Genomic DNA, 27,791 nt, shown 5'->3' on the forward strand with positions numbered 1-27,791 from the left:
CTTTCAAAAAGTTCCCAATCACGTGATCAGTATTAGCCGGACCGCCATTTTGGAGGTCGAGTTTGCCTTCGAAGTGTAAAAGCGATTGGTGTCCTTTTTTTTTGTTGAGTTTTTTTGTTTTTCAGAAGAACTCATCAGGTAATATCCCACATTTCATACAGCTTACGTTTTTATCTAGTTAGATGTGCCAAGTGCAGAGAGAAAAGTCTGAATGTAGTGGCGAAGTTGCCGTCATAAACGCTAATTGTCGCCGCGCGATAGACAATGAAATTCTCCACTGACATCAAGAAATGGTCAAATCTGAACAAAGCGCCGCATACTTTTAAATAATGTATGTAATTGATTCATTCTTTAAAAAAAACAAAATGTGTTGCATCTATTGATAGTTTGTATTGATGATTAGAAGCTATAAATCAACAGTATTACAGTATACAACAGTATTACAACAGTATAATATCAATTGCATTAGAACATAAATTAGCCCAAGATCAACTTGACAGCATGTTTATTAACCGCAAATGATATTTCTGCACGTTAGTGATGTCAGGCCATACTGATGTATCATGTTGTTTCGTCGTTGGGCTAAATGTTGGTTCACCGGCATGCTGACGTTGCAAAACTCTTACGTATATTTGGATTTTCTTCGTGGGAAACAGTCGACGTATATGAGACGTCATCTAATATGAAAGCGCTTCCTCATCTTTATCACCCCCCCCCCCCCTCCCCCCACACCCAATCTGTCAATGTCAGCATAGATTGAGAATACTGAATTCACTTACGACTGCTCAATCTTTTTAATCTCAGTTGTAAAGTGTATGGAACGATAAATACAGAATAATGAAACATGATATTGTAAAAATGTTACGTATACATTCACGTTGATTCTTGAGTTGTGCAGTTCTACGCCACTTCAGTCAGCATATTTACAAATATAATGAATTTAATACCTCGCTGACAGTGTCAATCAAAACCTCGGCTTGGCTTACTGCAGAATTACAGTCAATGACGATAACATTCTTTATTACATCTTAAAACCCTTAAACAAAGAGCTCATCAACAAGAACTGCTAGCTATTGATTGATCAAGGCAATAACGCACTCAGTAAAGATTGCGATCACAGAATGACGTAAATGAAGAGAGCCATGATGGCAGCGCTGATGAGACCAGCGATGGGAACAGTGACGAACCAGGCAATGAAAATGTTCCGGAACAAATGCCAGTCCACTGATTTCCTTGAGCGAAGCCATCCCACAGCTACCACAGATCCCACCTGTGTTCACACGATACGGCAACTTTTGATTCAAACACTGAAACATTATTTGTTGCCATTTCCATTACCTTGCAGTGTGTGGTGCTGACAGGAAGCCCGACATTCGACGCCACAACAACTGTTAGGGCGGAGGCCAGCTCGATGCTGAAGCCGCTAAAATGGAAGATCATATGGAAACACGCTTGAACGTGTCAAGTTGGAATGAGTGTGAGGCAACAGAGTACGGTGTCATACCTAGAGGGTGTAATGGGCGTAAGGTTTTTGCCCATGGTCTGAATCACCCTGCGGCCCCATACCCAGAGCCCCGCGCAGATGCCTACGCCGCCGTAGAGAAGGACCCAGATAGGAGTCGGTGCATTGGATGCAACAGAACCGCTCTCGTACAAAAACCACAGGGCCACAAGGGGACCAATAGCATTGCTAGAGAGAGAGGGGAAAAAAAACGTCGTTGTGAATCAAATGACAAAAAAAAAAAAAAACATGCTTTTCCGTTTGGGGCTAGTGGAGTAGTGCTCCGTTAAATGGCACTGTGGTTCTAAATGCTGATTTGTTTTATGCAGGTGCATCTCTATTATAATATCGTATGAATCGTCATTTATTTCGGTCGTTTCATTCAAAAAGTGAAACTCTATATATAGAGATTCATTATATACATGGGAAAATACTTTACAGAAGACACATTATGACCTAATTTCTATCTTAAAGCAGAATTGTGTAATTCATGGATGACAACAGTTGAGAGCCACTGGCCCAGCTCCTAGCAAAGCGACAACGCTGTTGTTGTAATGCAGAATTCCAGCCTAGGGGGCGACAGAAGCTATGCACTGCAGCGTTAACATCATTTTGATTGTAACGCTACAAGATCTTGAGATGGAGAATTTTGGATTTTTGTGAACTGCAAGCTACAATCAACAAAAGTATAACAAATCAAATCCTATTTCAATCTGCATCGAATGAATCCGTGTCATAAGTTTCATTTTTGAATAGCAGTAAGTGAAGAAATAACTAAAGTTTTGTCCAATGGTGACTTTAAATTTTTTTTTCTTACATTGACCTGTAATATACTAGAAATGAAAGTGTCCCGCAATCATTATCGTCTGTCTGTCTTGCGCTTGTGCTGCTGTGTCGGCAGTTGTCGCCAAAGAAACTGCACAGTGTACGCAATCTTTTTGAATTGGGCTTTGGTGTATTAACGATTGAGCCACAAATTCTTGTTACACAAATTCTTGGCGCACCTTCATTCGTGTGCTGTCGAACAAGAAGTAACCGTGCAAATATTTGACGTTATAAAGTTTTATGAGCGAATGTTCAGACTTTGTTGTTTGTGTGGTTTAGTACCATTGTAAATCACTAAAATAGATGCTATTCCAATCGTACCTGACATCATTCCCACCATGTGCAAAGGAGCCAAAGCACGCCGTTAGTATCTGCAGGAACTGAAAAAGGGAGGAAACGGCTGGTTGGTCGAGCTCGAGCTCATCTTCCTCGGGAGGACTCTCCCAAGCAGCCTCCTGCGTCACGCTGGCTTCCTTGACTGAACTTCCTCTGCTCATTGCCGAATTGGAGCTGCTGTAGCTGTCCACTCGGGACCGCCTCCTCCAGTCGTCGTTGTCCACGTTCTTAGCTTCTCCCTGGATGCCGTAGATGGCCATGGTGTAGGAGGTGTAGCTGTTGTTTCTCCGAAGGGGCATCTCCTCTGCGTCACCGTCACCGATGCAGTCGCCCACCTTCGCCATGTGCAGCTTGTGGAGCAGGTCTTTGTAGAGACCCGAGTCTTTCTGGATTGCGTGCAGTCCTCCGCTGTGAGGGTCTGTGATCGTCACGGGACCGACATTGCTATCTAGTCCTGTAAACAATAACGTAGATCATCTCGTTTCATTTGTGAACTTTCCTCCGGGCCGTCGGAATTTGTTTTACTCGTTCAAATGCAGTGCGTATGGAAACAACGCAAATTCATTCAGTCAATGCAATCTTTCGCACCATTACTGACATCCGAGTCTTTGGCTTCCATGTCCAGGTCAGCCTCTTCTGAGCCTCCGAGTTTAAAAGCCACATTCTGAGTGTCTTTTGGAGGGCACCGAGGTTGAGGGTGGTGGGGCGAAGCTGCGGCCACTGCTTGAGCGTTCTTCTCCATCAGAGGAGCCTCACAGGGAGCAGCACCTATTTTTTCCTCTCAACATCCGCACGAGACGTCTTCAGCTGCGCACTTGCAGCGCAGTCATTTGTGTTTTAGTCAAAAAGCATCTACTCACGTTTGATTTTCCTCTTCAGTCGTGGACAGACGACAAACCAAACGAGCAATGCTGTGACGACACCACATCCTAGCGAGATGCACAGCGTACCCCACCATGGCAGCCTGTCAAATCCCAACACTATGCGCAAATTCCAAAAAAAAAAGGCACATTTCCATCTTCGAGAACGGCATCTTTAATTACAGTAATTCACAAACATTGTCTGCTCCTAAAGCTGAAACAGGTAAGAACATTTCTAGGTTTTTAGAAAAGATGGGAAAGTTGTTTCATTTTTAGAGACAGGGCAGAGCCAGTAGGAGCACAGACTATATCAGTTTTTGGGGGGATTGAAGTTAACAAAAAACAAAAAACTAACTCTCGCAATATATTAAAAGACCATGCATTACAATTATTTTTTTTTAAGTAAGCGTTATCTGCTGAAACTAAGCCAGTAATGCTGCTGCAACTTCCAAATAACTATTGTCAGAAATTTTTATTTTATTTTCAAATCAATCTTTATGTCTAGTACATGTGCTGTATTAATGTATAGTTTCCAAATTTTCTAAATGTATGTATGACTTTTTTTGCCCAAAAGTAATACTGTCCTTTTTATAATTTGGTGAACGTCCTTGCTGACAACAATATCAGTAAACGTACACCCGTCTACGAGAAAAGGGACTTGCAGTCCTCTGATAAGATTTCAGTTTGTTCCGGACTCTGGTCAGATAACTTTTTGTTGCGAGCATGCAATCGTTAAATATTCTTGTGCTGAGTAACTTCATTTGGGAATTTGGTCAATTACATTTGAGCAATGACAAATATTCCCATACTGACCTTTTTTTTTTTTTTTTTTTTTTTTTTTTTTTTTTTTTTTATTTTGTAGACAACTGCAGGTTAAAAAGAGAAAAAAACAAACTTTATGGGTGTATAGCATATTTTTTAAAATGATATCACCCACGTGTGTGCGGACATTCGGGCTTTCTGCAATCCTTTGATAGATGATAAATACTACAGTGGACATGTGTGCAGGGGATATGAGGTAGGATAGGATCAGTGGAAAGAGGGCCACTCCTCTTGTGTTTTTACATACTGTTACAGTAGTTATGGTTATGGTTCGCTACGTTCCACTCTGGTGTAGTGGGTGGTGTGGAGGCACTCACTCGGTGCTCCTGTAAACATGATGGAGAGCACGTTGATCCCCACAGTGATTGAGTAGAACACCGGAAGAGCTTGGAGGCCATTGGGCAGCGGGTCAGCCTGCGGCATTTCATAGGTGAACACTTAATAAGCAAGTAGGTGTCAAGGTTCTGTCGTTTGCCAAGTTCATTAAACATCATTTAAGAGTGATTTTACATAATTTGGAGCATTTCTTTCAAAAATACTTCAAATTGACCATCATCAACCAAAACAGCCCAAATGTTGCTCAATCATTGCCTCATTCTTCTCCATTTCTTAAAGGTTTGTAAACAGTCGCTGCATTTTAATGCTGTGTCACTACTGCAAAAGTGTTTTACTTAGCTGGGGATGTGTTCGTGCCTGACAACAGAAGCAATTGAAATGACAATGAATAAATGAGATGTCTCACCTTATTGAGAATGAATTTGCGAACAAAATAAAAGAGAATCCCTGACAAGATGCCAGACAGCAATGGCGACAGGAACCAGGAAGCCACTGCCCCCCCCCCCCCAAAAAAAAACATAATCATCAGTTTTTAAAAACATGTCCAATTCACATACCGCGTGTGGTTAAAAAACAAACAAACAAACAACTAAAGGTATCACCTATGCGGAGAAGCTCCACCCATTTGACCCCATGATGACCCCTGGCTACCATGGAAAAACCTACTGTGGCTCCAACAATGCAGTGAGTTCCAGAAATGGGCAGCCTCAGGAATGATGCCGCCAACTGCCACACGGCAGAGCCTGTAAAAGCAGAACAGGGCCTGTGCTCAAAAAGCTGCGAAACCCCTGCGAAGATGTCTCAAGTTCTCGACAAGTCGTAAGAACAGACCGCAGTGATCTGAATGCTCACCGCACATTGTGCTTATCGACCCCGCCATAAGGACGTGTTCAGAGCCGTTGTACATCTGGACGTCAATGATGCCCTTCCGGATGGTCTCGCTGACTTTGGCCCCCAGCAGGACCGAGCCCACCGTCTCAAAGACGGTCGCCAGGACGCAGGCCTGTCGCAAGGTGACCACCCCGGAGCCGACCGCCGTGCCGAAGGAGTTGGCCACGTCGTTGGCCCCGACGGAAAAAGCCAGGACGAAGCCAATTACAAAGCCCAATATCAAGAGCCACAAGTAAGCGGACATGTCCGGCTCAGAGGCCTGAGCCGCCGTGGTTGGCAGCAGTGTGCTGGAATCCATCGGTGACTTGCAAACTGGACTCTTTTAATCCAAGAGTCAGTTGAGCGGGGTCGTATGCGATGACTGTTGTACAGATATTCGTGCGATGCAATCACGTATTGCTATCTCGGTATGCGCGGCTTGTCCACGGGGCTCCAAACAAGATGCGAGGGTTTCTGGAAGACCGGAATGACATCCATCGTGACAGCAAACCTGCGGTGAGACGTGCTGCAAAAACACAAGTGTCGTACGTGTCGCTCAACAATAATTCCTTTGTTAGTGCGTCAACAAAGAACAGGTTACAGACCAATGGGAGAGCCATAAATGATTGTTCTTACATTTACAATATTTGATCAAGACTCTAAAATTGTATGAGTTTGATCAAGGCGACATTTAGATTTGACCGCTTTAGTAATTGTGGGAAAAAGGGAAGTGCCCACGTAAATGTCATCACTCGTGAGAGGAATGTTAAAGCACAACTAACTCTGTTATCTGTCTAAGCAGTTTTGGTGGCGGGCGGGGGGTGCGTTCAAGCGTAGGACACGCTTCTGACTTCACTGAGCGTAACGCACTTACATTAATTAATACCAACAACAGGAGCGACAAGCCCAATGGACTCACAGTAACACAGACATCAGGTGACATTGTACTCGACTGAAGTTTTTGAGTCATAGAGTACTGTTATGTTGTGAATTACTAAATGGATCAGTTTTATCTTTTTATCAGTTTGCCTGTGACAGTGATATAATGATAGAATTGCACCAACACTCGCTCTGCTTCAAAATAAAATATCAGAAACGAGTGCTTGGGAGCTGTGAAAAAAAGTTGTCAGGAGTCGGCTTTTAAGAACAAAGTCGCCGTCACAATCGAAAATATAGTGGCATTTTAATCTCCTTAGCTGCTCTTGCGTAACACAAATGGAGCAGCGTGATGGCAAAAAGACAAGCAAGCAAGCACAGGACAGGAAAAACAGTTCGTACTCACATTTGAGCCAGGAGTGACTATTTACTCTGTTCTTTGTTGTGTGTCGCCGCCTCAGTGAGCTGAACGCAAAGTGCGGCCCGTACGCCCGCAGTGGCTGTCTGCACTGTTGGAAGGTGCCTGCCGGTCTCCAGTTTATATACCGAGGTAGGTTGCGTGCACGCCTTTTCACTGTGGTCACGAGACTTGTGCTGCCCGCAGCTAATGTGTGGCCTGTTTGTTTTCACCCCTCAAATTAATTGCACTGGTCTTAAAGGCATATCTGTGGAAAGAAGAGAGGAGCCCCAAAATTACTGTTTCCCCCCCCCCCCCCCCCATCACAGGCAGTTGCATTTGACTACACTGCTTTTTTTTCTTTAAAAACAAAACAAAAATATGAATTATTTAGGCTATGTACATTTTTAGACGTGCATCTTAAAGCAGGGGTGTCCAACTCATTTTGTCATCGTAATTATGACTTCCCTCAGAGGGCCGCTACAACTGCGAACCCATATAAATGAAAGATGAGCTCATATACTGTAATTACATACAGTATACACAACACATTGATGAATAACCAGTTTTGAAATCAGAAGCCTATAAAAACATGTTTTTCAACTATTACATTTCTTTTCAAAGTGGGATTGGTAGCAAAAAAAAAATAATGCTTGCAAATATCTCAATGGTATTGAACACAATGAGCAATTTTGATTTGCTTTCGCGGGCCACATAAAATGATGTGGCGGGCCAGATCTGGCCCCCGGGCCACCAGTTTGACACCTGTGTCTTAAAGGGTGCTTTTGTTTCAGATCGACCCTAACCCATTTATAGCAACCCTTTTTGTCACTATAACAGACACCGTGTCGAATGCATGTTCTTCAAACTTTGTTTCTTCTTTTTTTTTTTTAAGAATATGGTGGGGTAAAGGTCATCAATGCATAAGTATAGAATAATATGATAATCAGCATATGTTTATCCGAACAAGAGCCCAACTGCTTTGGATAAGAATAACTCTACGAATGTATTCAATTGTTTTGTCAGTGTTGCAGGACAGGATTTAGTTTCCCCCTTGAAGTCCCAGGAACCATGAGAAATGTCTAGATCTCTATCCTATGCGGACGGAAGTATAATAAACTAAGCTGTCCACTACGGCTTGCGTGGGTGACTGAGGGGATATATGTGTCACCATGCAAAAAAGTGAAGCCATCTCAAAATGTGTTACTGTTCAACCTGTCATGCACCCGCTAATGACTCCTACTGAGACAACGGAATCAAGCTTCACTGAGTGTCAGCAAAATCGACTTGTTTCCGAAATGCTCCGTTGCTTCCAAATCTGCTGATAGCTTCCTCCGTATTACTCATTTATTTAGTGACTCTTGTATGAGGCTGTTAATGGGCCGGAATCGTTTGCCATTTCTGTACAGGAAGTGACCTCTTCAAATGAGACCGACACTTATGATAGTGTCAGAAAACTTTGAACAGCATGTGTTTTCAGATAATGCTTTTAAAGTCATTTTGAAGAGCATTTTTCCCCAACATTAGATAATGATGGTAAATTCTGGAACAAAGAGCCCCAGATTTTGCCTGTGTAAACTGCCTCCGTTTGCCATCAATAAATGCATGCACATATTGCAGCTCATTTATTCTACTTAACTCTTTATTTTTATTCTTGAGTTTTTTCAGTTTTCAATGCGCTCATATCTAGGTCGCGCGATTTCCCGTTGTTTCCTCATTGGCGGTTGCGTTTCCTGCCTGGCAGATTTGATATTCTGACAGCTGGAAATGTTTGTTGACATGATTCCTAATTATACTTTCCTGAGGTTTTTGCCAAATTTTCTGGGCTTATACTCTTACAGTGTAATTGCCACTGTCTGCGTAATACTCTGATAAACATTGTTTTGGTCTGTATTTCAGGTATAACAATTTGCAATCTTCTGTTGCTGTTCAGTCATAATTCCATGAGTATTTGTTTTGCAGAATATAATCTTCTATCATTTCTATCATCGTTTTGGGTGAACAATAACCGTTTAAACACCTGAATTAATTTCATAAAAGTTCCATGTAAATGTGTAAAGATAAAGTCTATAGGCAGTGCAATTGGTGTTTAATAATTTAAGGCTCAAAATAATTACTAATATACACTCACCAGCAACAATATGAGATACACCTGCATTGTCTAATAAAATGCAATATTCATTATATCTTTATCATTGTAATTGTTTTATTCATAATGGTATGGTGTGATTTGAAGCAATCTCATTCTATCCTCACGTTGTTGCTATTCATGTAGTTGCCTCTAGATGGTGCTCGAGCCCCTACACGCCCTCCCCAGGGCGACTCCTGCAGTTTTAGCACTTAGTGATGACAAACAACAATTGTCGATTCACTCCCTGGATGTGCATATGGGAGGTGGAGGTTGGAGGTGCAAAAGGAATGTGCTATTTTGATATAGACTGGACTTTGAGACATTCCGATGGAAACATTTATCTCCCTGAATTGTGACACATCATTCATGAAACACCACTTCTTTAAATATATATATATATATATATATATAAAATGAATGAAGTAGCAGTAAAGTCACAGTAAACCTTTTGAACAAGATCATATTTAAGGCCGGACAAGATAGGGCATGCAAATAAGTAACTGAAGCGCGCGGCTAGTTCTCAAGCCCAACCCTTCCCGCTCCCCTCTTCCCTCCCTCCCATCCCTCGCCAAACAGGATCTGTGGGATCTCACAGTCCTTTTCTCAGGAGACAGGAATGTCAGAACACAAGGTCTTGTGCATGTTGTGACACGCAGGCTACATTCCCCTGTATTTACAGTAAAAGGTCCAGACTGTGTTGCTCACACATCTCTTTAATTTCCCCCGTTGTGAGTGGCAACATTTCTCTTTGTAAAACGTCAAGAGGGCACCTGACGTGTCTCAGACGCAAACTGACTCAGTGCCCTTCACACTTGTCTGGGGCCCTGCCCTTCCCACTTTTAACCACATCTCAATACTTCCCAGAAGAGTTTTTGCTTGCCCCCCCCCCCCCCCCCCCCAAAAAAAAATGCCACATCATTGGCAACTTGTGAGTGAGTCCTTACAAATAATTTAAAAAAAGTTGTTCATTTATACATATTTTTATTTGCATGTATTCCAAACTTTTCAAAGCCTTTCAAGGTGTCATCACAATAATACACGTGAAATATAGGCCCTGCCAGGTAAACCTTGGAGATGAAATCAATATAAATATAAGACAATGAAATGCAGTGTGACATTACAAGAAACAAACATAGGAAATGTGAAGGAATAATTTGATGATTCTTCAATCGTACCAGCATCTATCTCAGATATTATCGGTAAGCTGAAGAAAGTCATGTAACAAGACGATCCCAGCCGATGCCACAATTGTCTGCATCAGTGAAGGCACACGGTGGTCCAATCCGACGGCAGCCCCAAAGACTTTTGCAGTGGTCAACAAGCGGCGTGGAAAACGTGCTATGCTAAAAGTCAATTCCCTGCCAAGGTCAGAGGTCATATTTCAGTTAATTGACCGACCAGTGGCTGGAGGCCGGCGGCGATTTGCTTGCGGATTCTTTAATGGACGAATGTGGGCTTTGCATGTAGGCCGGGGAGTGAGTCATGCTCGGACTGCTGGGGGGTGTGGATGAGCAGGAGGACGACTTGGACTTAATCTGCAGCCACTTATCTCCCAAGGCCTTGGCGAAATGGTCATCGACCGACACGCTGATGGAGAGCTGCTGGGAGTGACTTTTCTGGTAATTTGCTCCCAGGCTCCTCTGGAAATGCTCCTCAACCACGTGGTCGTAGTTGCATTTGGAGATGACTGAGATGGAAAATATGGGAAGAGACAAGTTGAACACAGAGCCTCCAGCGCTTTGTAAGAGAGGATTTTTTGGGGGATTTAAATTGTGACGCTCAAACGGGATTATGGGCGCTCGATCGCAAGCGCCAGACGCACCTGATGACGGACTCTGGTGGACATCGGAGCTCCCGGTGGGCTTTCTTAATGAGGAGACACAAGTGATCACAGAGGGACGTATCTGTGGGGGGAGGGAATAAACAAAAATAAAATAAATAAAAGTTATTTCAAACTAGAATGTCAGAGTGTGGCCTTTTGAAAGTCATAACAATGAAGCTTGGTGTAGAAAACCCACTTGATTTCCATCACATTTGTTTTGAATTTGTTAAATGAATGTTATTTATGTTTGCATCATATCTAGAAGGTGGTATCATATTTGATGATCTACCAACCAGTTTTAGAGAAATGGCTAATTAAAGGTAGTATTAAAATTCCCCAAATAAATCTCTCAAAAACGGTGTCCAAATTTAATATGAAAAGCAAATGATTTGAAAACTGCTTGAACAGGTTTGCCAACAGATCCCCCCCCCCCCCCCCCCCCCCCCGCAGTACATAAACAGTTCAAAGTGAGAGCAGTTTGTTTGGTCTTGTTGGTGGCATTCCTTCCCTCCATTACTGACATTTTCTTCGCGAATCTAGCTAGGTCGCATAGCTCGGACAAGCTGGGGCTTGCGTGTGTACAGCTGGATTCACCGACTACACAAGGCAAATGTACCACAATGCTGGTTAGCCTGGAGCTACATACTGAGACGACAAAGACAAACTGTATTCTGTAGACTTGCCATCTATAGTTTATGACATCCAGATTGACCTTGAAATTAGATCTTTTTTTTTGTTTGTTTGTTTTTTCTCCTCCAAATCCATTACCTGGCTCTGACTTGTGCCGGCGTTTTTGGCCTTCCCTTCTGTGCTCTCCGGGTCCTTTCTGGGTTTCTTGATGAGGGCAAGAGGTTCATCCAGGACTGGGGTGTAGTACACATGAGAGGGCAGAGGGCTGCTGGAACTGGGTGTTGGGCTCCAGGTGGAAGTGGGACTTTGGGGGCTATTCAACGCCACCGGTGCTGCTTTCTGCGCAGCTTTGCCATTGCTTCTGCTCAGCACCCTCTCACGCCTGAAATAGACCGACAACCAAAGCGATGTTGATATGAGAAATGTGGAAATAAAGTGTGAGCTGGAACTCAACTACTGCACCAACCTTTCCTCCAAAGTGAGACATCTTTCATGGCTGCGCTTGCGTTTGGGATAAACTGTTGGGGTTCCGGTCCGCTCGTTTGTCATATGTCTGAATCTGTCCTCGCTCCTCTGGTGAGGCTGACCTGAAGAAAAAAAACAAAAAACATATATAAGAATGGGAGGCTTTCTCACACTATGCCAAATATGTCATTCATTTGCTAGAAAAAGGACAAAGTATTCTGATAGGTCGCATATGGGACTAAAGACTTTAATTTGGCAGAAGGGCTGCTTGTTTTTAGCCACAACATTAGGCTGCATGTCTGTCTTCTCGTGTGAAAAAGTTTTTTTTTTTGTTGTTTAGTTTTTCCCGGGCTCCCCGTTAATTGCAAACTCCGTTAAGTTGCAAAACCCGATCGACCTGATCTGTGAGCGTTACAACACTACACAGCTGATTCAATGCTAACGGTAAATGTTGTTTTTCTGCATCATGCTGGCATTTGTCCCGGTTACGCCTTCAAAGGGGCAAGCAACGCGTTTTGTAATCATGGACAAACCCACAGTTGTGTCTCTTTTGAGTGCATATTGTATTGTAGAGGCTTTCACAGATTCCATTTCAGCAGGCACAAAAGTTGAGCCATGGCTACTATAGCTAAGTAGCTCGTACTATGCTTTAGTCATATTTGCAATTTGAGACTTTGTGTTATGAATCTACGTGTCATTCACTACTACAGTGTATTCAATTTGCCCTCATGTTGCGAAACAACATGCAAGGTAAATGACTGAATGTGTATTGAGACATTTGAGAGGTTCCATTGGCTGCCGTTTGCACCCGTTGCTCAGTTAACGCGTTCAAATTCGCATTGCTCCCACTCCTTCAATGATATGCAAATCATGCAGTTAATGCTGCCACAAGCTGACGTTATGATCTATTTTGCATCGTATATAAAAGGCCGTTCCGTTCACAGAGCCTTCGCGCCTGCTGGGCGCTCCCGACGCTCCGTGAGCTGCTCTCACACACGTAGTGCCTTTGTGGAGGGAGGGGGCCGGCTTAACCACACCTATGCTGATTTTCTACAGCCTCGGGCATGGATATTTGCCCTCATTAGGAAAAGAACATGGCGCGTGACCTTTTTATTTGTTCTTTAAATGATCACAAAAACCCAACTCGGGTTCAACATGGAAACACAAATGATGATGTTCTAATCTTGGACCTTTGGGAGGAATTTCCTGTTTCTTACGAAATTACAGTACTTACAGTGTAGGATGTTGCACAAATATAACAATGACAGTTTAATAACAGAAAATGATGATTCTGTGAGCATCGTGTTAAACTGAAACAACTCAACCATAGTACAATATATATTATGTATATTAAGGCTTTAAGAGCAAAAAGCAGCGCTTACCCTCTAAAATGTAGACCTTGAAGCCGCTGCTCATGCGAGTAATGTAGTGGAAGTTGGCCACAGCCATGTCTGCGTTCCTTTTCCCAAGTGCAGTCCAGAAGAGGAAAAGAAGACCGGACTGCTGGAGAATGCCTCAGTTGTGGACGGTGTTGGAAAAGGGAATGAGATTGTGGGTCTGAGCTCTCAGCCAGGTAACGTATCAGGTGAGGGCAAACAGAAGATGAGGCTTCCCTGGGACGCATTCCCTGCATTCCGATTGGCTACTGGGAGAGCCAATCAAAGGCTCTGCATTACACTTGTGTTGTTGTTGTCCTTCAGGAGGAATGCAGGCCCAGGTAGAAGATTGGGCCTGGATCTCGGTGGCCGATAAATGGCACAATGCTGACGACGGCGCGAGCGTTCTGCGCACACTCTTCTGCACAAATGACACTCGTCGATCTACAGTGTCTTCATTTCTCCTTGGGGCATGAAGAAAGTCAAGTGAAGGGTTTTTTTTTTTTTTTGTCCCCCAGCACCTGAACCAACACCCCCTCCCCCTTCCCCTCTGGACTGCAATCTCACCAAACTGCATTTTTCACGTGCTGAGCCCACCAGACTTCCAAGGCCTCCGACAACCTGCCCCTACACGCGCACATCTGCCAAGTGCCACACTCCTAAGCCGCGGTTTTTATTTTTGCATCCCCGCCACAATAAAGACTCCCGAGTCCTGGAAATGTTACTCCTGCATGAGGACAAACTGAAACTGAGCAATGCCTTTTGGAGTCTTTGTGACATATAGAATGTAAAAGCACTACAATGCTACGCTCAGCAAGACTGGGTCAAAAAGTCGTCAAAAGTGCTCATTCAAGTGACAACGCGTGCGACGTCTTCAATACATTTAGCTCAATAGCGTCCTCCCTGGGCACGCTTAGCAATAGCACCAGCCGCTCCACAATAAATGTACCACTAGAATATGTCCATAGCTGCGTCTGAAGCCCTTTGACCTCGCGCCAAACTTTTCTTGTACAAAGTGTCCTGGGGCCCATTCAAATATTTACAATGCATATGTATATGCAAGGACTCCATAACTAAATCCACTAACAGTATAACAAAACAAGCTAAAACCTTCATCCAGACGGTAAACGGACAAACAATTCGTTGCACAAACCGAGCTGCTACGAGAACAAGCGTGAAGTCTCAAGTCAGGTTTCAGTGCTTTGTTGGGTAACGTGAGTCCACACTTCACACAAACACAAAGCCGTACTTTGGAGTCCAGAGTCTACTTTCGCATGAAAGGTTTGCCATCATTTTTGTTTTGTCTTTTTTTTGTTGCTGTTTTCCTTTTGAAAATGTATCCATAACTTTAACGGCTGGCTAAGTGTCTTCTCCTCCTTACGATTGAGCTTGCAACCAACCCTCAAGGTGACACCTTGCGGGTAGGAATCGCTCGCCGAGAACAGTGTTTCACAACAAATATGAACCAAGGCACATATTTTGCATTAGAAAAAGTCAAGTATGTATGCAAAAATGATGATCTCATTTCAATGTAGTCACATATTTACTAAGTGTAAAATCTGGGCCTGTCGTTGAACAAGAAGCTATTACAATGTTGTATGATTGGCATTAGGTGGATACACAATGATTGTGCCCTCCGCCATCTAGTGGAAGAACATTTAGTTGTTCTGCCTGTCCCTCGATGTCCCTGGCATGCCTAATACATATTTATTCATTCTTTTTACACTCATCTGGACAAAGATATTTTTTTCATTCAAAGCAATAACATAATGGATGACACTCCCAAGTGGACTGAAAAACTGCATATATTTTAAAACATTATCCACTATCCGGCATCTCAGGAGGGGGAAGCAGTGCACCATCAACACTGCGTATAGCGAGGATGGGGCGCCGCTGACCTCGAATCGGGACGTCGTGAGTCGGTGGGGAGAATACTTCGAAGACCTCCTCAATGCCACCGACACGCCTTCCCATGAGGAAGCAGAGTCTGGGTTCTCGGAGGCGGGCTCTCCTATCTCTGGGGTTGAGGTCATCGAGGTGGTTAAAAAGCTCCTAAAGGCTCTGGATGTCGTAGGGCCGTCCTGGTTGACACGCCTCTGCAACATCGCGCGGACATCGGGGACAGTGCCTCTGGATTGGCAGAATGGTGGTGGTCCCCCTTTTTAAGAAGGGGGACCGGAGGGTGTGTTCCAACTACATGGGATCACACTCCTCAGCCTCCCTGGTAAGGTCTATTCAGGGGTGCTGGAGAGGAGGGTCCGTCGGGAAGTCGAATCTCAGATTCAGGAGGAGCAGTGTGGTTTTCGTCCTGGCCGTGGAACAGTGGACCAGCTCTTCACCCTCGGCAGGGTCCTCGAGGATGCATGGGAGTTCGTCCAACCAGTCTACATGCTTTTTGTGGACTTGGAGAAGGCGTTCGACCGTGTCCCTCATGGAGTCCTGTGGGGGGTGCTTCGGGAGTATAGGGTACCGAACCCCCTGATACGGGCTGTTCGGTCCCTGTATGACCGGAGTCAGAGTTTGGTCCGCATATCAGGCAGTAAGTCGGACTCGTTTCCGGTGAGGGTTGGACTCCGCCAAGGCTGCCCTTTGTGACCGATTCTGTTCATAACTTTTATGGACAGAATTTCTAGGCGCAGCCGAGGCGTAGAGGGGGTCCGGTTTGGTGGCCTCAGTATTGGGATGAGAATCAGCACCTCCAAATCTTCGACCGTGGTCCTCAGTCGCAAAAGGGTGGCGTGCCCTCTACGGGTCGGGGATGAGATCCTGCCCCAAGTGGAGGAGTTCAAGTATCTTGGGGTCTTGTTCACAAGTGAGGGAATAATGGAACGGGAGATCGACAGGCGGATCGGTGTGGCGTCTGCAGTGATGCGGACTTTGTATCGGTCCGTTGTGGTGAAGTAGAAGCTAAGGCGAAGCTCTGGATTTACCAGATGAGGTGGCTGGGGCGTCTGATTCGGATGCCTCCCGGACGCCTCCCCGGTGAGGTGTTCCGGGGTCTCCTCCTGGTGGGACGTGCCCGGAACGACCCGGGACACGCTGGAGAGACTGCGTCCTTCGGCTGGCCCGGGAACGCCTCTGGATCGCCCCGGAAGAGCTGGATGAAGTGGCTGGGGAGAGGGAAGTTTGGGCGTCCCTGCTGAAGCTACTGCCCCCGCGATCCGACCTCGGATAAGCGGTAGAAAATGGATGGATGGATGGAAGCACAGAAACAAAAGAAATGACATTACAGGTACAGTATGCATTTTTGAAAGAGCTAGCAAGATTTGTGGCCTCACTTCAGTCCCGTCCACGCCTCCAGCGGCCCTGCCCTAAGAAATGCCCCTGACTCACTAAACTTGGGGGGGAACTTTTTTTTTTTTTTTTTTGGTCGCACATTGTGTACGCAATGTCCAGATTAAATATGTTATCTAGTATTGAAAAAGACTGAAACATCTCTGTGATGCAGTCCAGTTTTACTGTGTATATAAAATCCGACATTTTTTGGGGGCTAAAGCTCTTGTAAGGGTCTGTTACGCGGCTAAAATGTTCTTGCTGTAAATTGACGGCAGGGTGCCGGAAATGCCACCGGTGCTTTGGTGGGCCTGGAGGAGGTGCAGCAGAAAATGCGCCGAGCTTGTCGAGGCAACATGTCTGATGTCCTTTTTTTGCGGCTCCTCTCCTCAGCACCAGCGCACGTCAGCTCTGTCAAGTTAACACACGTGCTCAACTACACCGGAAGTGATCGGGCATCGCCACAATAATGACGCGATTGAAGGCGCTCTTATTTTATACGCGCAACCAAGGAAGCGTACGGGAAAGCACGCCGTTATTGCAGAAAAGAATCGAGATCGTGTTTGCTGCGCCGGTTTGCAATTCCAAGCCTAGGCTAACACGGCAATAACGGAAGTACGTGGCGTGAACCTGCGCCGCTGGACGCAGATCTCAGCCCAACCCCTCCCGAAACCGTGACTGGAGGGGAAGGACGCGGGGGCCACGGCGGTGACGCAGCAATCGGGACTTTTGATTGCACGACACGCGTGTCGAAGCTCGGGCGCTCCTGCGTAACACCGGAAGACGTCAGCATCGTTTTCGGGCGGATCACTCGGATACACTCCCAGGTAGGATCCGCCGTACAAATGCACACCGTATTTTCCTCAATCGGATCCAATCGGACTCATTCGGGGCGCCTCCAAATAGCATCCATTTGATTTACACTCAGGAATCATGTCATCATGCATGTATTTCCCGGTTTCTGTATGTATGAAGGCAAATAGCCCCTCGTCATCCAATTGGACCCGATGGACAACTTGTGCGACGCTCAGTGGGCGGACGTTTTTTTCCCTTTTTCTCGTGCTTTTCTTACAGCAGAGTCTCCATCATCATGAACTACCTTCGTCGCCGACTCTCCGACAGCAATTTCATGTCCAACCTGCCCAACGGCTACATGGGCGACCTGCAGCGCGCCGAGTCCCCGCCCCAGCAGCAGCCGAGCCCCGCGGTGTCCCCGGGGCCGGCGGAGAGGCGCCAGCCCGGCAGCCAGCAGCAGTCCGCGGCCGGTGGCTCCGGGGGCTCCGGGGGCTCCGGGGGCTCCGGAGGCTCCGGCTTCTTCTCGTCCATATCCAACGCCGTCAAGCAGACCACGGCGGCCGCCGCGGCCACCTTGTCCGAGGCGGCCGACCGGGCGGGCGTCTCCGGCAGCGCGAAGATCCTCCTGGTGCTGGACGACCAGCACACCGACTGGTGAGCGCACAAGATAGAAGCTCGCTGCTGCGATCGATGTGCCGTCCCATGAGTGCAGCGACAAAGACAATCGGGCCGTTAGCCTGCCTGCGTCTTTGGGTGTAACGGAAGCAGCGTATTGCAGCAGAATCTGTGTCAAACTCAAACCCGTTTGGGTCAAGGGCCACATGTCGGTCTGGCGAGGGTCCCTATGACTGGGAGAACACAAATTGATGGAGAATTATTGTTCAATTGACTGTATTTTTTTTTTAAAAAAGGATTTGAAAAGGAAAAAAATAACAATCGTTGTGAAGATCATTTGCAATTTTAGATTGACAGATTTGAACAAAAGACATGAAGTATCGAGTTGATTTGCAGCCCGCAGCAGAAAAGATGTGGTGGGCTGGATCTGGCCCCTGGCCCCTCGGCCCTGAGTTTGACACCTTTGTAGTAGAAACTTTTTTTTTTTTTTTTCCATTGACCAAGAAAATTCACTCATGTCGTAAAAGGTTCCAGAGCGCACTGCTAGCACAGACACTTTGAGCTCAACACAATTGACCTATTTCCTCACACCAAGTGGAAGAAAACGAGTATTTTTTGTGTACTGTATGTTTGGATTTGACATCCATCCATCCATCCAGTTTTTGGGCAAAGAAAGATTCCTCAAAGAAACAAATCCTGCAAATGATCGTTGATATTGTGTTACGCATCCTGTCAGGCGGCACGCTGGGAGTTTTGCACTCGCTTGTTTTCTTCGGTACACTCCGACTTCCTCCCACATTCCCAAAACATGCATGTAAAGTTTATCCATCCATTTGCTATACCGCTTATTCTCTCTAGGGTCCCGGCTGATCTCAAATCAAAGTTCAGCGCCCGATCGCAGGCACGCAGATTGGCAGGCGACCGTTCACACGCACGATCCCACGGTTGACCACCTCAGAGTCTTCAGTGAGCCTACGGGGGATGTGGAGGGAAACCGGAGTACCTGGAGCAAACCTGCGCGAGCGTGGAGAGAACATTAATTAGGAGGCGAATGCGCTGACCCGTCGTTCGCTGTGTCGCCATACTTGCAATATCTCGATTTGGAATTTTAGTACAGATTTTCTAGCAAGAAACAGGTAGCAGATGTTCATGATGTGCTTCAGCGGGTCACGTCACTAATGATGTGGCGGGCCCAATCGGGGCCCCGGGCCTCGAGTTTGACATCAGTGTAGTAGATGAATGTTTAAAAAAAAAATTTTTTTTTTTGCATAAACAAAAACATACACGTTCCCATATCATTTAAGGGTACAACATTGAGCTACACAGTTAATATAAATGGCTTTTTCTTTTTTTTCTTCTCAATCCAGACAGTGTATGAAAACCAATGTGTTTCTGTCACTTATTGTATTTTTGCATTTGACATCCATCCATCCATCCATCCATTTTCTGTAGCACTGATCCTCACTCGGGTCGCGGGCGTGCTGGAGCCCATCCCGGCAATCTTCGGGTGAGAGGCGGGGTACGCCCTGAACCGGTCGCCAGCCAATCGCAGGGCACATATAGCCAAACAACCATTCACACCTACGGGCAATTTAGAGTCTTCAATCAAACTACCGCGCATGTTTTGGGGATGTGGGATGTGTTTTCTAATCCTGGTTTAGGGTTTAGGCTGAAGTTCTCATAGAACTCTTGCAGAAAATGTTCCCTTTTTACCATTTATTATTTTTATTTTTTTTGCACTTACAGGAATTGTCAGTCAATATAAGCCAAAGCACATCACATGAATGTTTGCACGGTTAAGGAATAACAATTTGGCGTCTTTCCTCGTTTCTCACGCAGGGTGAGAGTTTTCCGAGGAAGAAAGGTCCACGGTGGTGAATATGACATCAAGGTCGAACAGGTAGGTTTTACATCCGCTAACGTGACATATTGTTGCTCTTCTTTGTGTCATTAGTTAGCTATTGTGCTATTAGCCTCCCGTGACGAGGATGCACTTCATCAGCAACGTCATGCGTCAGTTAGATGTGCTTCAATGTCTCCGCTTATGTCACAAGTAATCTTGGATTATATCAGTATATGCAGCAATTACACCGTATAAAATGCATGTTGAATTGGAAATGAAGATGCTGCTCCTTTTCAAATGTATATATTATTCTTGACTTTGATTGTATCGCGTAGAGACAAACCTTCTCGGTCGCTTTCTTTGTCTTCCAATTTTGTCCTCGACTTTAATGTTTGTTTTCCATCATGTCCCTAAGACGATGAGCATTCGGAGGCTGCCTGACATTTTACGAGAGCGCCCCGCTCTCTATGACGGATGCGGAATTGTCAGTTTGTCGCAGTCAAATCACCTCTAGCCACTGTGGTTGCATGTGAGATTGTTTGTTGTGAATAAATCCCCGCTACTGTCCTTTTTAGGCCGAATTTTCTGAAATCAACCTGGTTGCCGACTCGTCGGGCGCCTACACGGTCAGCGTTGATGCAATTCGGAACGGCCATAAGGTTACGAAGTAAGTGTGACTATTTACTCTGGATTGGCGTCTATTATGGCTGCAGAATGTTTGCTGCAGATACACGATATGGACAACACGTGTAAGAACTGAAAATAAAAGAAAATATTTAGTTGCCCAGTTTCCCCTCTTCTGGGAAGACCCTTTACTATATTTTTTTGTGTGTGGTCAAAGTGGGCCTGGCTGTCTGTTGGAGCTCATCGCAAAGGGGTTTGATGGGTTTGAGGTCAGGCCAGTCGAGTTTTTCCACAGCAAACTAGTCTAAGAATTCCTTTTTGGACTCTGGACTTTGTGGGCAATGCGGCACATTCAGGCTGGAACAGAAAAAAAAAAAGGAGGACCTTCCTCAAACTATTATAAAGTCATTGTAAACATAGATTTTGCCCAAAATGATGAAGATGAAGAATTACAATTCCGAGGTCTGGTCTCAGTGCCCTGCGATTTTCTGGCAACAAGTCCGCTGTGCAGCGCCGCCTCTGGCCCAAAGTCAGCTGGGATTCATTGACATTTTGTCAACAAAGTGTATTTTCACACCATGTGTCTGCTTTTTTTGATTTGCATTCATTGCAACGCTTTGTACATGTTGTCTTCCAGATCCTTTAAACCAGACTTCGTACTGATCAGACAGCATGCCTTCAGCATGGACAAGAATGGAGACCACCGGAACTTAGTGATCGGCCTGCAGTACGCGGGACTGCCCAGCGTGAACTCTTTACACTCCGTCTACAATTTCTGTGACAAACCATGGGTGGTAGGTTGTTCGATATTCTCGGACCTCATTGTAAAATGGGATTATTTGATTTGTTTTTTTGGGTTGTTGTAGTTTGCGCAGATGTCAAGGCTGCACAAACTGCTGGGCGCAGAGGAGTTCCCACTGATTGAGCAGGTTTATTATCCAAACCACAAGGAAATGGTGAGCGATTGACAGCTGCAAAATGTCCTGCAGAAATACAAGAGGAGTTTTTCGTGCTTTGCTTTGGTGCAAATGAATTGATATTCCCTCTTTTATTAGATCACGTCCTCTCGGTTCCCTGTAGTGATAAAGATGGGCCACGCTCATTCAGGAATGGGGAAGGTAGACCTTCCTTTGTGACGTTTGTGTAAATTAGAGCACATTAGAAGAACATGCTTACTTTGTCATATTTGGACGCTTGCTGCCATAGGTGAAAGTGGACAATCAATATGACTTTCAAGATATTGCCAGCGTTGTGGCCCTGACCAAGACCTACGCCACATCTGAGCCATTTATCGATGCCAAGTACGACGTCCGCATCCAGAAGATTGGTGACAATTACAAGGCCTACATGTGAGTGGGCTCCATCAGCTCAGCAAATATGTGTACAAAAAGCAAACACTCACAGGGTTTGAATATCACTAACAGGAGAACATCCATTTCCGGCAATTGGAAAACCAACACCGGCTCGTCGATGCTGGAGCAAGTGGCCATGTCAGACAAGTAAGATTTTGACATTACAAGAGGCGCACTTGACTGCTGCTCATATAATGTGTTATTCAGCCTAACGCTTATCTTTGACATGTTACACAGGTACAGGATGTGGGTGGACACTTGTGCCAACATCTTTGGAGGTTTGGATATCTGTGCTGTGGAGGCTCTCCACGGTAAAGACGGAATGGACTACATTATCGAGGTACTCGAGGGCAGGCTGGTCAGATCGAAGACGTGCAAGGCGTGTGAGCCAAAAAGTGATCTCGAAATGCCGTACGTCATCTTTGGATTTTAGGTAGACGACTGCTCCATGCCACTGATCGGCGACCAGCAGGATGAGGATCGGGTTCAGATTGCAGAACTGGTGGTTTTGAAAATGAACCAGACAATTCTGCCTGCTTCGAGCTCCTCGGCAGGCCGCATCGCAGCAGCGCAGGTGCGCAAAGCGTCGAAGGGGAATATTTCGAAGAGGAACTGTACTGTCATCCAAGGAAAGATCTGTTATGCAATGAGATGTGCACACCTTGATGGTAGATGTACTATGTGTACATGAATACATTCAGATAATTACAGATTCATTTACAATGGGAATGAGTCCATTTTATACAACTCCAATTCCAATGAAGTCGGGACGTTGTGTTAAACATAAATAAAAAGAATACAATGATTTGCAAATCATGTTCAACCTATATTTAATTGAATACACTACAAAGGCAAGATATTTCATGTTCAAACTGATCAACTTTATTGCTTTTAGTAAATAATCATGAACTTGGAATTTTATGGCTGCAACACGTTCCAAAAAAGCTGGGACAGGTGGCAAAAAAGTTGAGGAAGGCTCATCACCTGTTTGGAACATCCCACAGGTGAACAGGTTGATTGGGAACAGGTGGGTGCCTTGATTGGGTAGAAAAGGAGCTTCCCTGAATTGCTCAGTCGTTCACAAGCAAAGATGGGGCGAGGTTCACCTCTTTGGGAACAAGTGCGTGAGAAAATAGTCCAACAGATTAAGGACAATCTTCGTCAACGTACAATTGCAAGGAATTGAGGGATTTCATCATCTACGGTCCATAATATCATCAAAAAGTTGAACAACTTGAAACTCTACTATTCAAAGCAAAAGCCATTTATCAACAACAGCCAGAAACGCCGCCGGCTTCTCTGGGCCCGAGCTCATCTAAGATGGACCGATGCAAAGTGAAAAAGTGTTCTGTGGTCCGACGAGTCCACATTTCAAATTGTTTTTGGAAATTGTGGACGTCGTGTCCTCCAGGCCAAAGAGGAAAAGAACCATCTGGACTATTATGGACGCAAAATTCAAAAGCCAGCATCTGTGATAGTATGGGGCTGTGTTAGTGCCAATGGCATGGGTAACTTACACATCTGTGAAGGCACCATTAATGCTGAAAGATACATACAGGTTTTGGAGAAACATATGCTGCCATCCAAGCAACGTCTTTTTCATGGATGCCCCTGCTTATTTCAGCAAGATTATGCCGAACCACATTCTGCACGTGTTACAACAGCGTGGCTTCGGAGTAAAAGAGTGTGGGTACTAGACTAGTCTGCCTGCAGTCCAGACCTGTCTCCCATTGAAAATGTGAGGCGCATTATGAAGCGTAAAATACGACAACGGAGACCCCGGACTGTTGAACAGCTGAAGCTGTACATCAAGCGAGAATGGGAAAGAATTCCACCTACAAAGCTTCAACAATTAGTGTCCTCAGTTCCCAAACGTTTATTGAACGTTGTTAAAAGACAAGGTGATGTAACACAGTGGTAAACATGAGCCTGTCCCAGCTTTTTGGGAACGTGTTGCAGCCATCAAATTCTAATTTCATGATTATTTGCTAAAAACAATCAAGTTTATCAGTTTGAACATTAACTATCTTGTCTTTGTAGTGTATTCAATTAAATATAGGTTGAACATGATTTGCAAATCATTGTATTCCTTTTTTAGTTATGTTTAACACATCCCGACTTCATTGGAATCGGGGTTGTATATTAGCAATGTAACATCAGTTCACATTTGGTTGATCTCTTGATCGTTAATTGGAGCATTTTTGATGAAGCTCACACATCCATGTACAGGATCCACACTCTCACGTCGTACAGACTTTTGCCTGATGTGCAGATCACTACTGGCCACGTGGGGCTAGAAGCCAGGTCTCGCTCCACTGGAGCATTTGCTTACGGGATTTGTCGTTTTAGTGTCAGTGGGAAATGTGAGCACTGAATGATGATTGGCTGCTGCCATGCTGAAATAGTAAGCAGGGCAGCAGGAAACATGCCACTTATGGGCAAAGGTTGAAGTCACATTTCATCTCCTCAGCTTAGTCGTGAATAATGTTTGTTGTTCATGTATTTTTTTTTGTTGCTGTTTGCACTTTAGAAAGCAGTGTCTCCTCAGCCTGTCTCCCAACCCAGAGTTCCACAGTCTCAACAGCGACCCTCACCTCAGGGTAAGAACTAAAGCAGGGGTGTCAAACTCTTTTTTTTTTTTTTTTTTGTCTCGGGCCGCATTGTAGTTATGATTTCCCTCAGAGGGCCGTTAGAACAGTGAAACCATATAAATGTTTAATCGCCAAAACATATTATGACCATTACACAACAAATTGAGGGATAACTAGTTTTGAAATCAGAAGACAAGGATAATAGTTTGTTCAAGTATTGTTTAAGTTACTGTAGAAGAAGGGTTTGGTAACAGAAAAATGCAATATCGCAACGTCATTGTTTATTTTTATGGCAATTTGGAATTTGGGTACAAATTTGAGCAAAAACCACGGAAGTTGAAGAGCATGATTTGCTTTCGCGGGCCACATAAAATGACGTGGCGGGCCGCATCTGGCCCCCGGGCCTTGAGTTTGACACCCATATACTAAAGCATCAAAAAGGTTTGCTTTTGTTTGGTGTGACACTGTAAAAAAACATTGTAGTGTGTGGTTCACTTGATCAGTGATTCTCGAAGTGTACGCCAAAGAATCACTGCTGAAGGTCAATTCATGCTAATTCTTTCTCAGGCATCGTACAATTTTATTGTCATTGTTGTTGTTGTACAGAACAACTTTTGTTCACTTTGAATTCCAGTCCAGCGGTCCATGTAATGCATTGTGATGGTCTTCCTCCATCAGGCGGTCCTCAGCAAGGTGCTGCCGCGCAGGCCCAGCAGCCCGCGGCGAGCCCCGCTTCGGCCGATCCTAGTTCCCAGGCCAAGGTCAGCCCAGCGCCTGCGGGCCAGGGAGCTCCTCAGCGAAGCCAGGGAGGCTCCCCTCAAGCTCAGAGGCAACAGCCTGCCAGTCAGCAGCAACAAAGACCTCCTCCGGGGGCCGCTGGTCAGAAACCTCAGCAACAGAGACCCGCACAGCCCCCCAGACAGCAATCGCAAGGGGGCCAGCAGAGAAGCGCTGGCCAGCAGGGCCGCACCGGCGCGACCGCCACCCAGCAGCCGCGACCGGCCGGCCAGGGCCAAGGCCAGGGAGGTCCGGGGGGACGGCCCGCGCTGCAACAAAAGGCCCAGCCCCCACAAAAAGCCAGCCAGGACAACTGAAGTAAGTAGGTGGAGCCTGGACAATCATCACATTAACAATTATTCATTTATGGCAGGCTAAAACAAGTGTACTGTATATGACCAAACATTTTCTAACACTTGGCTCTCATTTTTGTTTATGACGTGAGCGTTACATCTCCCATCTTTCTTTTCGCGTTGATATGTGCACGAGATACTGTATATTTCTTTTCATTATGATTCACTGGAATGTGCACAAATGATCAGTGCTTGGCCTTCAACAGTTTCATAAGTGACATTTCACATCAAACGAATACTCGTTGGACATCAAATTGCTTTTTGTCACAATCTGCCAATCCAATTCGAATTGAAGTGACATTCCGTTCATTTCTTTGGCTTTGTGGTGGTACAATAAAACAAACAGGACCAAACAAATGATGACTAAAACTAATTTGTAGTATTTTCTTTTGCAGTCTAAAACTATGTTGTTGTCCTTTAATATTGTAATTAACACATCCGCCACACAGTTCTGAGGTTGGGGGTTCGAATCCGGGCTCTGTGTGGCCTTTTGTAGGAGCTCCCCCCGTGCTTGTGTGGCTTTTCTCCGGGTACTTTGTTTCTCACTCGCTTATTTGTCTGGCCCTGCGATTGGCTCGCCCCCCGCCTCTCGCCCCAAGTCAGCTCGTCCTCTCTTTCTCCTCTTTTCTCCCCACGGTCCAGTCTTTTCCCTCCATGGGTTTGCCGCATGTCGTTATTAGCCTCTTCCTCTCCTCTATTGCCATCTCTCTCTCTTTATCGCAAATCGCAGTCGCTTACAAATACCTTCAACATTCCAGAAACCCCAACGTCACGAGGCAGCCTTAGCCAGGATGAAGTGAAGGCCGAAACCATACGCAGTCTACGCAAATCTTTTGCCAGTCTCTTCCCAAAGTGAGACGCCATCGTCATCGTCATCGTCATCGTCATCATCATCATCATCATCATCGCCCACCCCCACTGAAAGAAAGTTGGCCCAGCAAACAGAAGGACCGATTCATTCTTCTCCTTTCCAGCAGGACGCACATTCATATAAAATAACCATGATATTGAAATATGAATGTTATAGTTACTGCCTTGAAGACCACATCTTCCAAAATGAACAAAGAGTACTTTCCACTTAGGCATTTAAGTCTGAAACATTCCTTGCCAGGGCACATCTTAAATCATTACACACACACACACACACACACATATGCACGCGTGTACGCACACACACACAAAGTCTGCATATGCATGAGCACACACAAATAAGAATGGCAGCAAAATAGAGATGCCACTTGTTTATTTGCATAGCGCCTCTTAAGTTCCAACTTAGTGTGATGAACCAAACAAGAGAATTAAAGAGTCTCTTCGTTGTAGAACACAGGTGTCAAACTCAATGCCCGGGGGCCAGATCTGGGCCGCCACATCATATTCTTTGATTATTGCTAAAATCCGTACCAAAATTTCAAATACATAATAACGTTGCGATATCGCGAGCATTTGTTGTTACCAAACACCTTTTAGAGTAACTTGAACAAACTATTACCCTTGACCTCTGATTTCAAAACTAGTTAGCCATTGATTTGTCGGGTATATGAAAAATTATGATGATCCGATTCAACATTTTTATGGTTTCACAGTCTGAGGGAAACCGTAAGTACAATTTGGCCCTCGACAAAAATGGCTTTGAGGCCCCTGCTGTGTAATGTAATGTGTAATGTTTATGCTGCATGTCAACAGGGGGGCAATGGTTGCCTTTTCCAATCCCGCACATGTGTTGTCATGTAGTTCAGATTGATCAAATAAGCGTAGCCCAGTTAGCCTTGTAGATCTTCTGAGTGTGTTTCCCCTGCATTCTTTTTTGTTTTTTCTTTCTCTTTTTAGTAACTTATTTTTTTACTTGCACCAAAACAAAAGCTAAAAATGCCCAACCTAGGATGTTCGGGACGTGCATTTATGTGGGTCTTCCATTCTAGTATAATGTAATTGTTTACCGACGATGAGGGGAAAGCATGCATGCAAATGAGGTTGGGGTGTTTTTCTTATTTACAATGCATTTGCACACAGAGTTTACTGCAGAATTATACTTGAAATCGGTGAAACAAACGGATGTATAAAGTCTATATTTTCAGGTTTTAGTCAACTACTGTACCACTTGAAGCAACAACTTGGCTTCGGCTTGGAAAACACAACAATGCACCGGGCTACAGCACAGAAACTGTTGGCAGAGGCACTTAGCAGAATATTCACATACAATTGGAACCCATCTGCTCAATTTCAAAGCAATGTAAAGTAGAAATATATGGTTAAGAAATGAATATGATGCACTTAATCCTGAATAATGATTGCCTGTTTGTGAGCAGAGGGATCCCCCACCC

General features: G+C 45.0%; 3 protein-coding genes across 7 annotated transcripts; 1 reads left to right on the top strand and 2 right to left on the bottom strand.

The window, feature by feature from the left end:
* On the top strand, positions 1-27,791 carry syn1 (synapsin I). 4 transcript variants are annotated; one of them, XM_061768700.1, is made up of 14 exons: positions 1-138; positions 6,888-6,976; positions 17,595-17,969; positions 19,770-19,830; positions 20,349-20,440; positions 21,035-21,191; positions 21,264-21,353; positions 21,453-21,515; positions 21,604-21,746; positions 21,822-21,896; positions 21,987-22,089; positions 22,183-22,323; positions 24,280-24,349; positions 25,019-27,791. In XM_061768700.1, exons 3-14 carry the CDS (start codon positions 17,611-17,613, stop codon positions 25,432-25,434), a joined length of 1,770 nt encoding a protein of 589 aa, XP_061624684.1. In that variant the 5' UTR covers positions 1-138; positions 6,888-6,976; positions 17,595-17,610; the 3' UTR covers positions 25,435-27,791. The 4 variants fall into 4 exon arrangements, with proteins under 4 accessions (XP_061624684.1, XP_061624685.1, XP_061624682.1 ...); XM_061768701.1 differs by lacking the exons at positions 1-138; positions 6,888-6,976 and adding an exon at positions 15,621-17,347 and having other exon boundaries at positions 25,019-25,435; positions 26,229-27,791; XM_061768698.1 differs by lacking the exons at positions 1-138; positions 6,888-6,976 and adding an exon at positions 15,621-17,347 and having other exon boundaries at positions 17,598-17,969.
* slc20a1a (solute carrier family 20 member 1a) lies at positions 771-6,970 on the bottom strand. 2 transcript variants are annotated; one of them, XM_061768696.1, is made up of 11 exons: positions 6,833-6,970; positions 5,533-6,076; positions 5,283-5,423; positions 5,087-5,172; positions 4,662-4,758; positions 3,523-3,642; positions 3,251-3,430; positions 2,648-3,116; positions 1,505-1,690; positions 1,339-1,423; positions 771-1,270 (listed from the first exon to the last, which is right to left on the bottom strand). In XM_061768696.1, the coding sequence occupies exons 2-11, from the start codon at positions 5,867-5,869 to the stop codon at positions 1,115-1,117; spliced, it is 1,857 nt and encodes a 618-aa protein (XP_061624680.1). In that variant the 5' UTR covers positions 5,870-6,076; positions 6,833-6,970; the 3' UTR covers positions 771-1,114. The 2 variants fall into 2 exon arrangements, with proteins under 2 accessions (XP_061624680.1, XP_061624679.1); XM_061768695.1 differs by having other exon boundaries at positions 3,251-3,442.
* Positions 9,926-13,729, bottom strand: vgll4l (vestigial like 4 like). Its single transcript, XM_061768702.1, has 5 exons — positions 13,254-13,729; positions 11,873-11,993; positions 11,545-11,788; positions 10,777-10,858; positions 9,926-10,641 (listed from the first exon to the last, which is right to left on the bottom strand). The coding sequence occupies exons 1-5, from the start codon at positions 13,318-13,320 to the stop codon at positions 10,340-10,342; spliced, it is 816 nt and encodes a 271-aa protein (XP_061624686.1). The 5' UTR covers positions 13,321-13,729; the 3' UTR covers positions 9,926-10,339.

This window comes from Phyllopteryx taeniolatus, chromosome 3 (genome assembly GCF_024500385.1).
Source record: "Phyllopteryx taeniolatus isolate TA_2022b chromosome 3, UOR_Ptae_1.2, whole genome shotgun sequence".
NCBI classification, from domain to species: domain Eukaryota; kingdom Metazoa; phylum Chordata; class Actinopteri; order Syngnathiformes; family Syngnathidae; genus Phyllopteryx; species Phyllopteryx taeniolatus.

What these genes read in the sequence shown, in the direction of transcription:
- slc20a1a (XM_061768695.1), bottom strand. Translation starts at nt 5,869, where the DNA reads ATGGATTCCAGCACACTGCTGCCAACCACGGCGGCTCAGGCCTCTGAG. An exon ending in GGTGGAGCTTCTCCGCATAG is followed by an intron (nt 5,173 to 5,282) that starts GTGATACCTTTA and finishes GGGGGGGGGCAG; the next exon opens with TGGCTTCCTGGTTCCTGTCG. An exon ending in ACTGAAGAGGAAAATCAAAC is followed by an intron (nt 3,443 to 3,522) that starts GTGAGTAGATGC and finishes GCGGATGTTGAG; the next exon opens with AGGAAAAAATAGGTGCTGCT.
- vgll4l (XM_061768702.1), bottom strand. Translation starts at nt 13,320, where the DNA reads ATGGCTGTGGCCAACTTCCACTACATTACTCGCATGAGCAGCGGCTTC. An exon ending in CAAGGTCTACATTTTAGAGG is followed by an intron (nt 11,994 to 13,253) that starts GTAAGCGCTGCT and finishes TTTTTTCTTCAG; the next exon opens with GTCAGCCTCACCAGAGGAGC. An exon ending in TGTCTCACTTTGGAGGAAAG is followed by an intron (nt 11,789 to 11,872) that starts GTTGGTGCAGTA and finishes GGTCTATTTCAG; the next exon opens with GCGTGAGAGGGTGCTGAGCA.
- syn1 (XM_061768700.1), top strand. Translation starts at nt 17,611, where the DNA reads ATGAACTACCTTCGTCGCCGACTCTCCGACAGCAATTTCATGTCCAAC. An exon ending in AACGGCCATAAGGTTACGAA is followed by an intron (nt 20,441 to 21,034) that starts GTAAGTGTGACT and finishes GTTGTCTTCCAG; the next exon opens with ATCCTTTAAACCAGACTTCG. An exon ending in TCTGTGACAAACCATGGGTG is followed by an intron (nt 21,192 to 21,263) that starts GTAGGTTGTTCG and finishes GGGTTGTTGTAG; the next exon opens with TTTGCGCAGATGTCAAGGCT.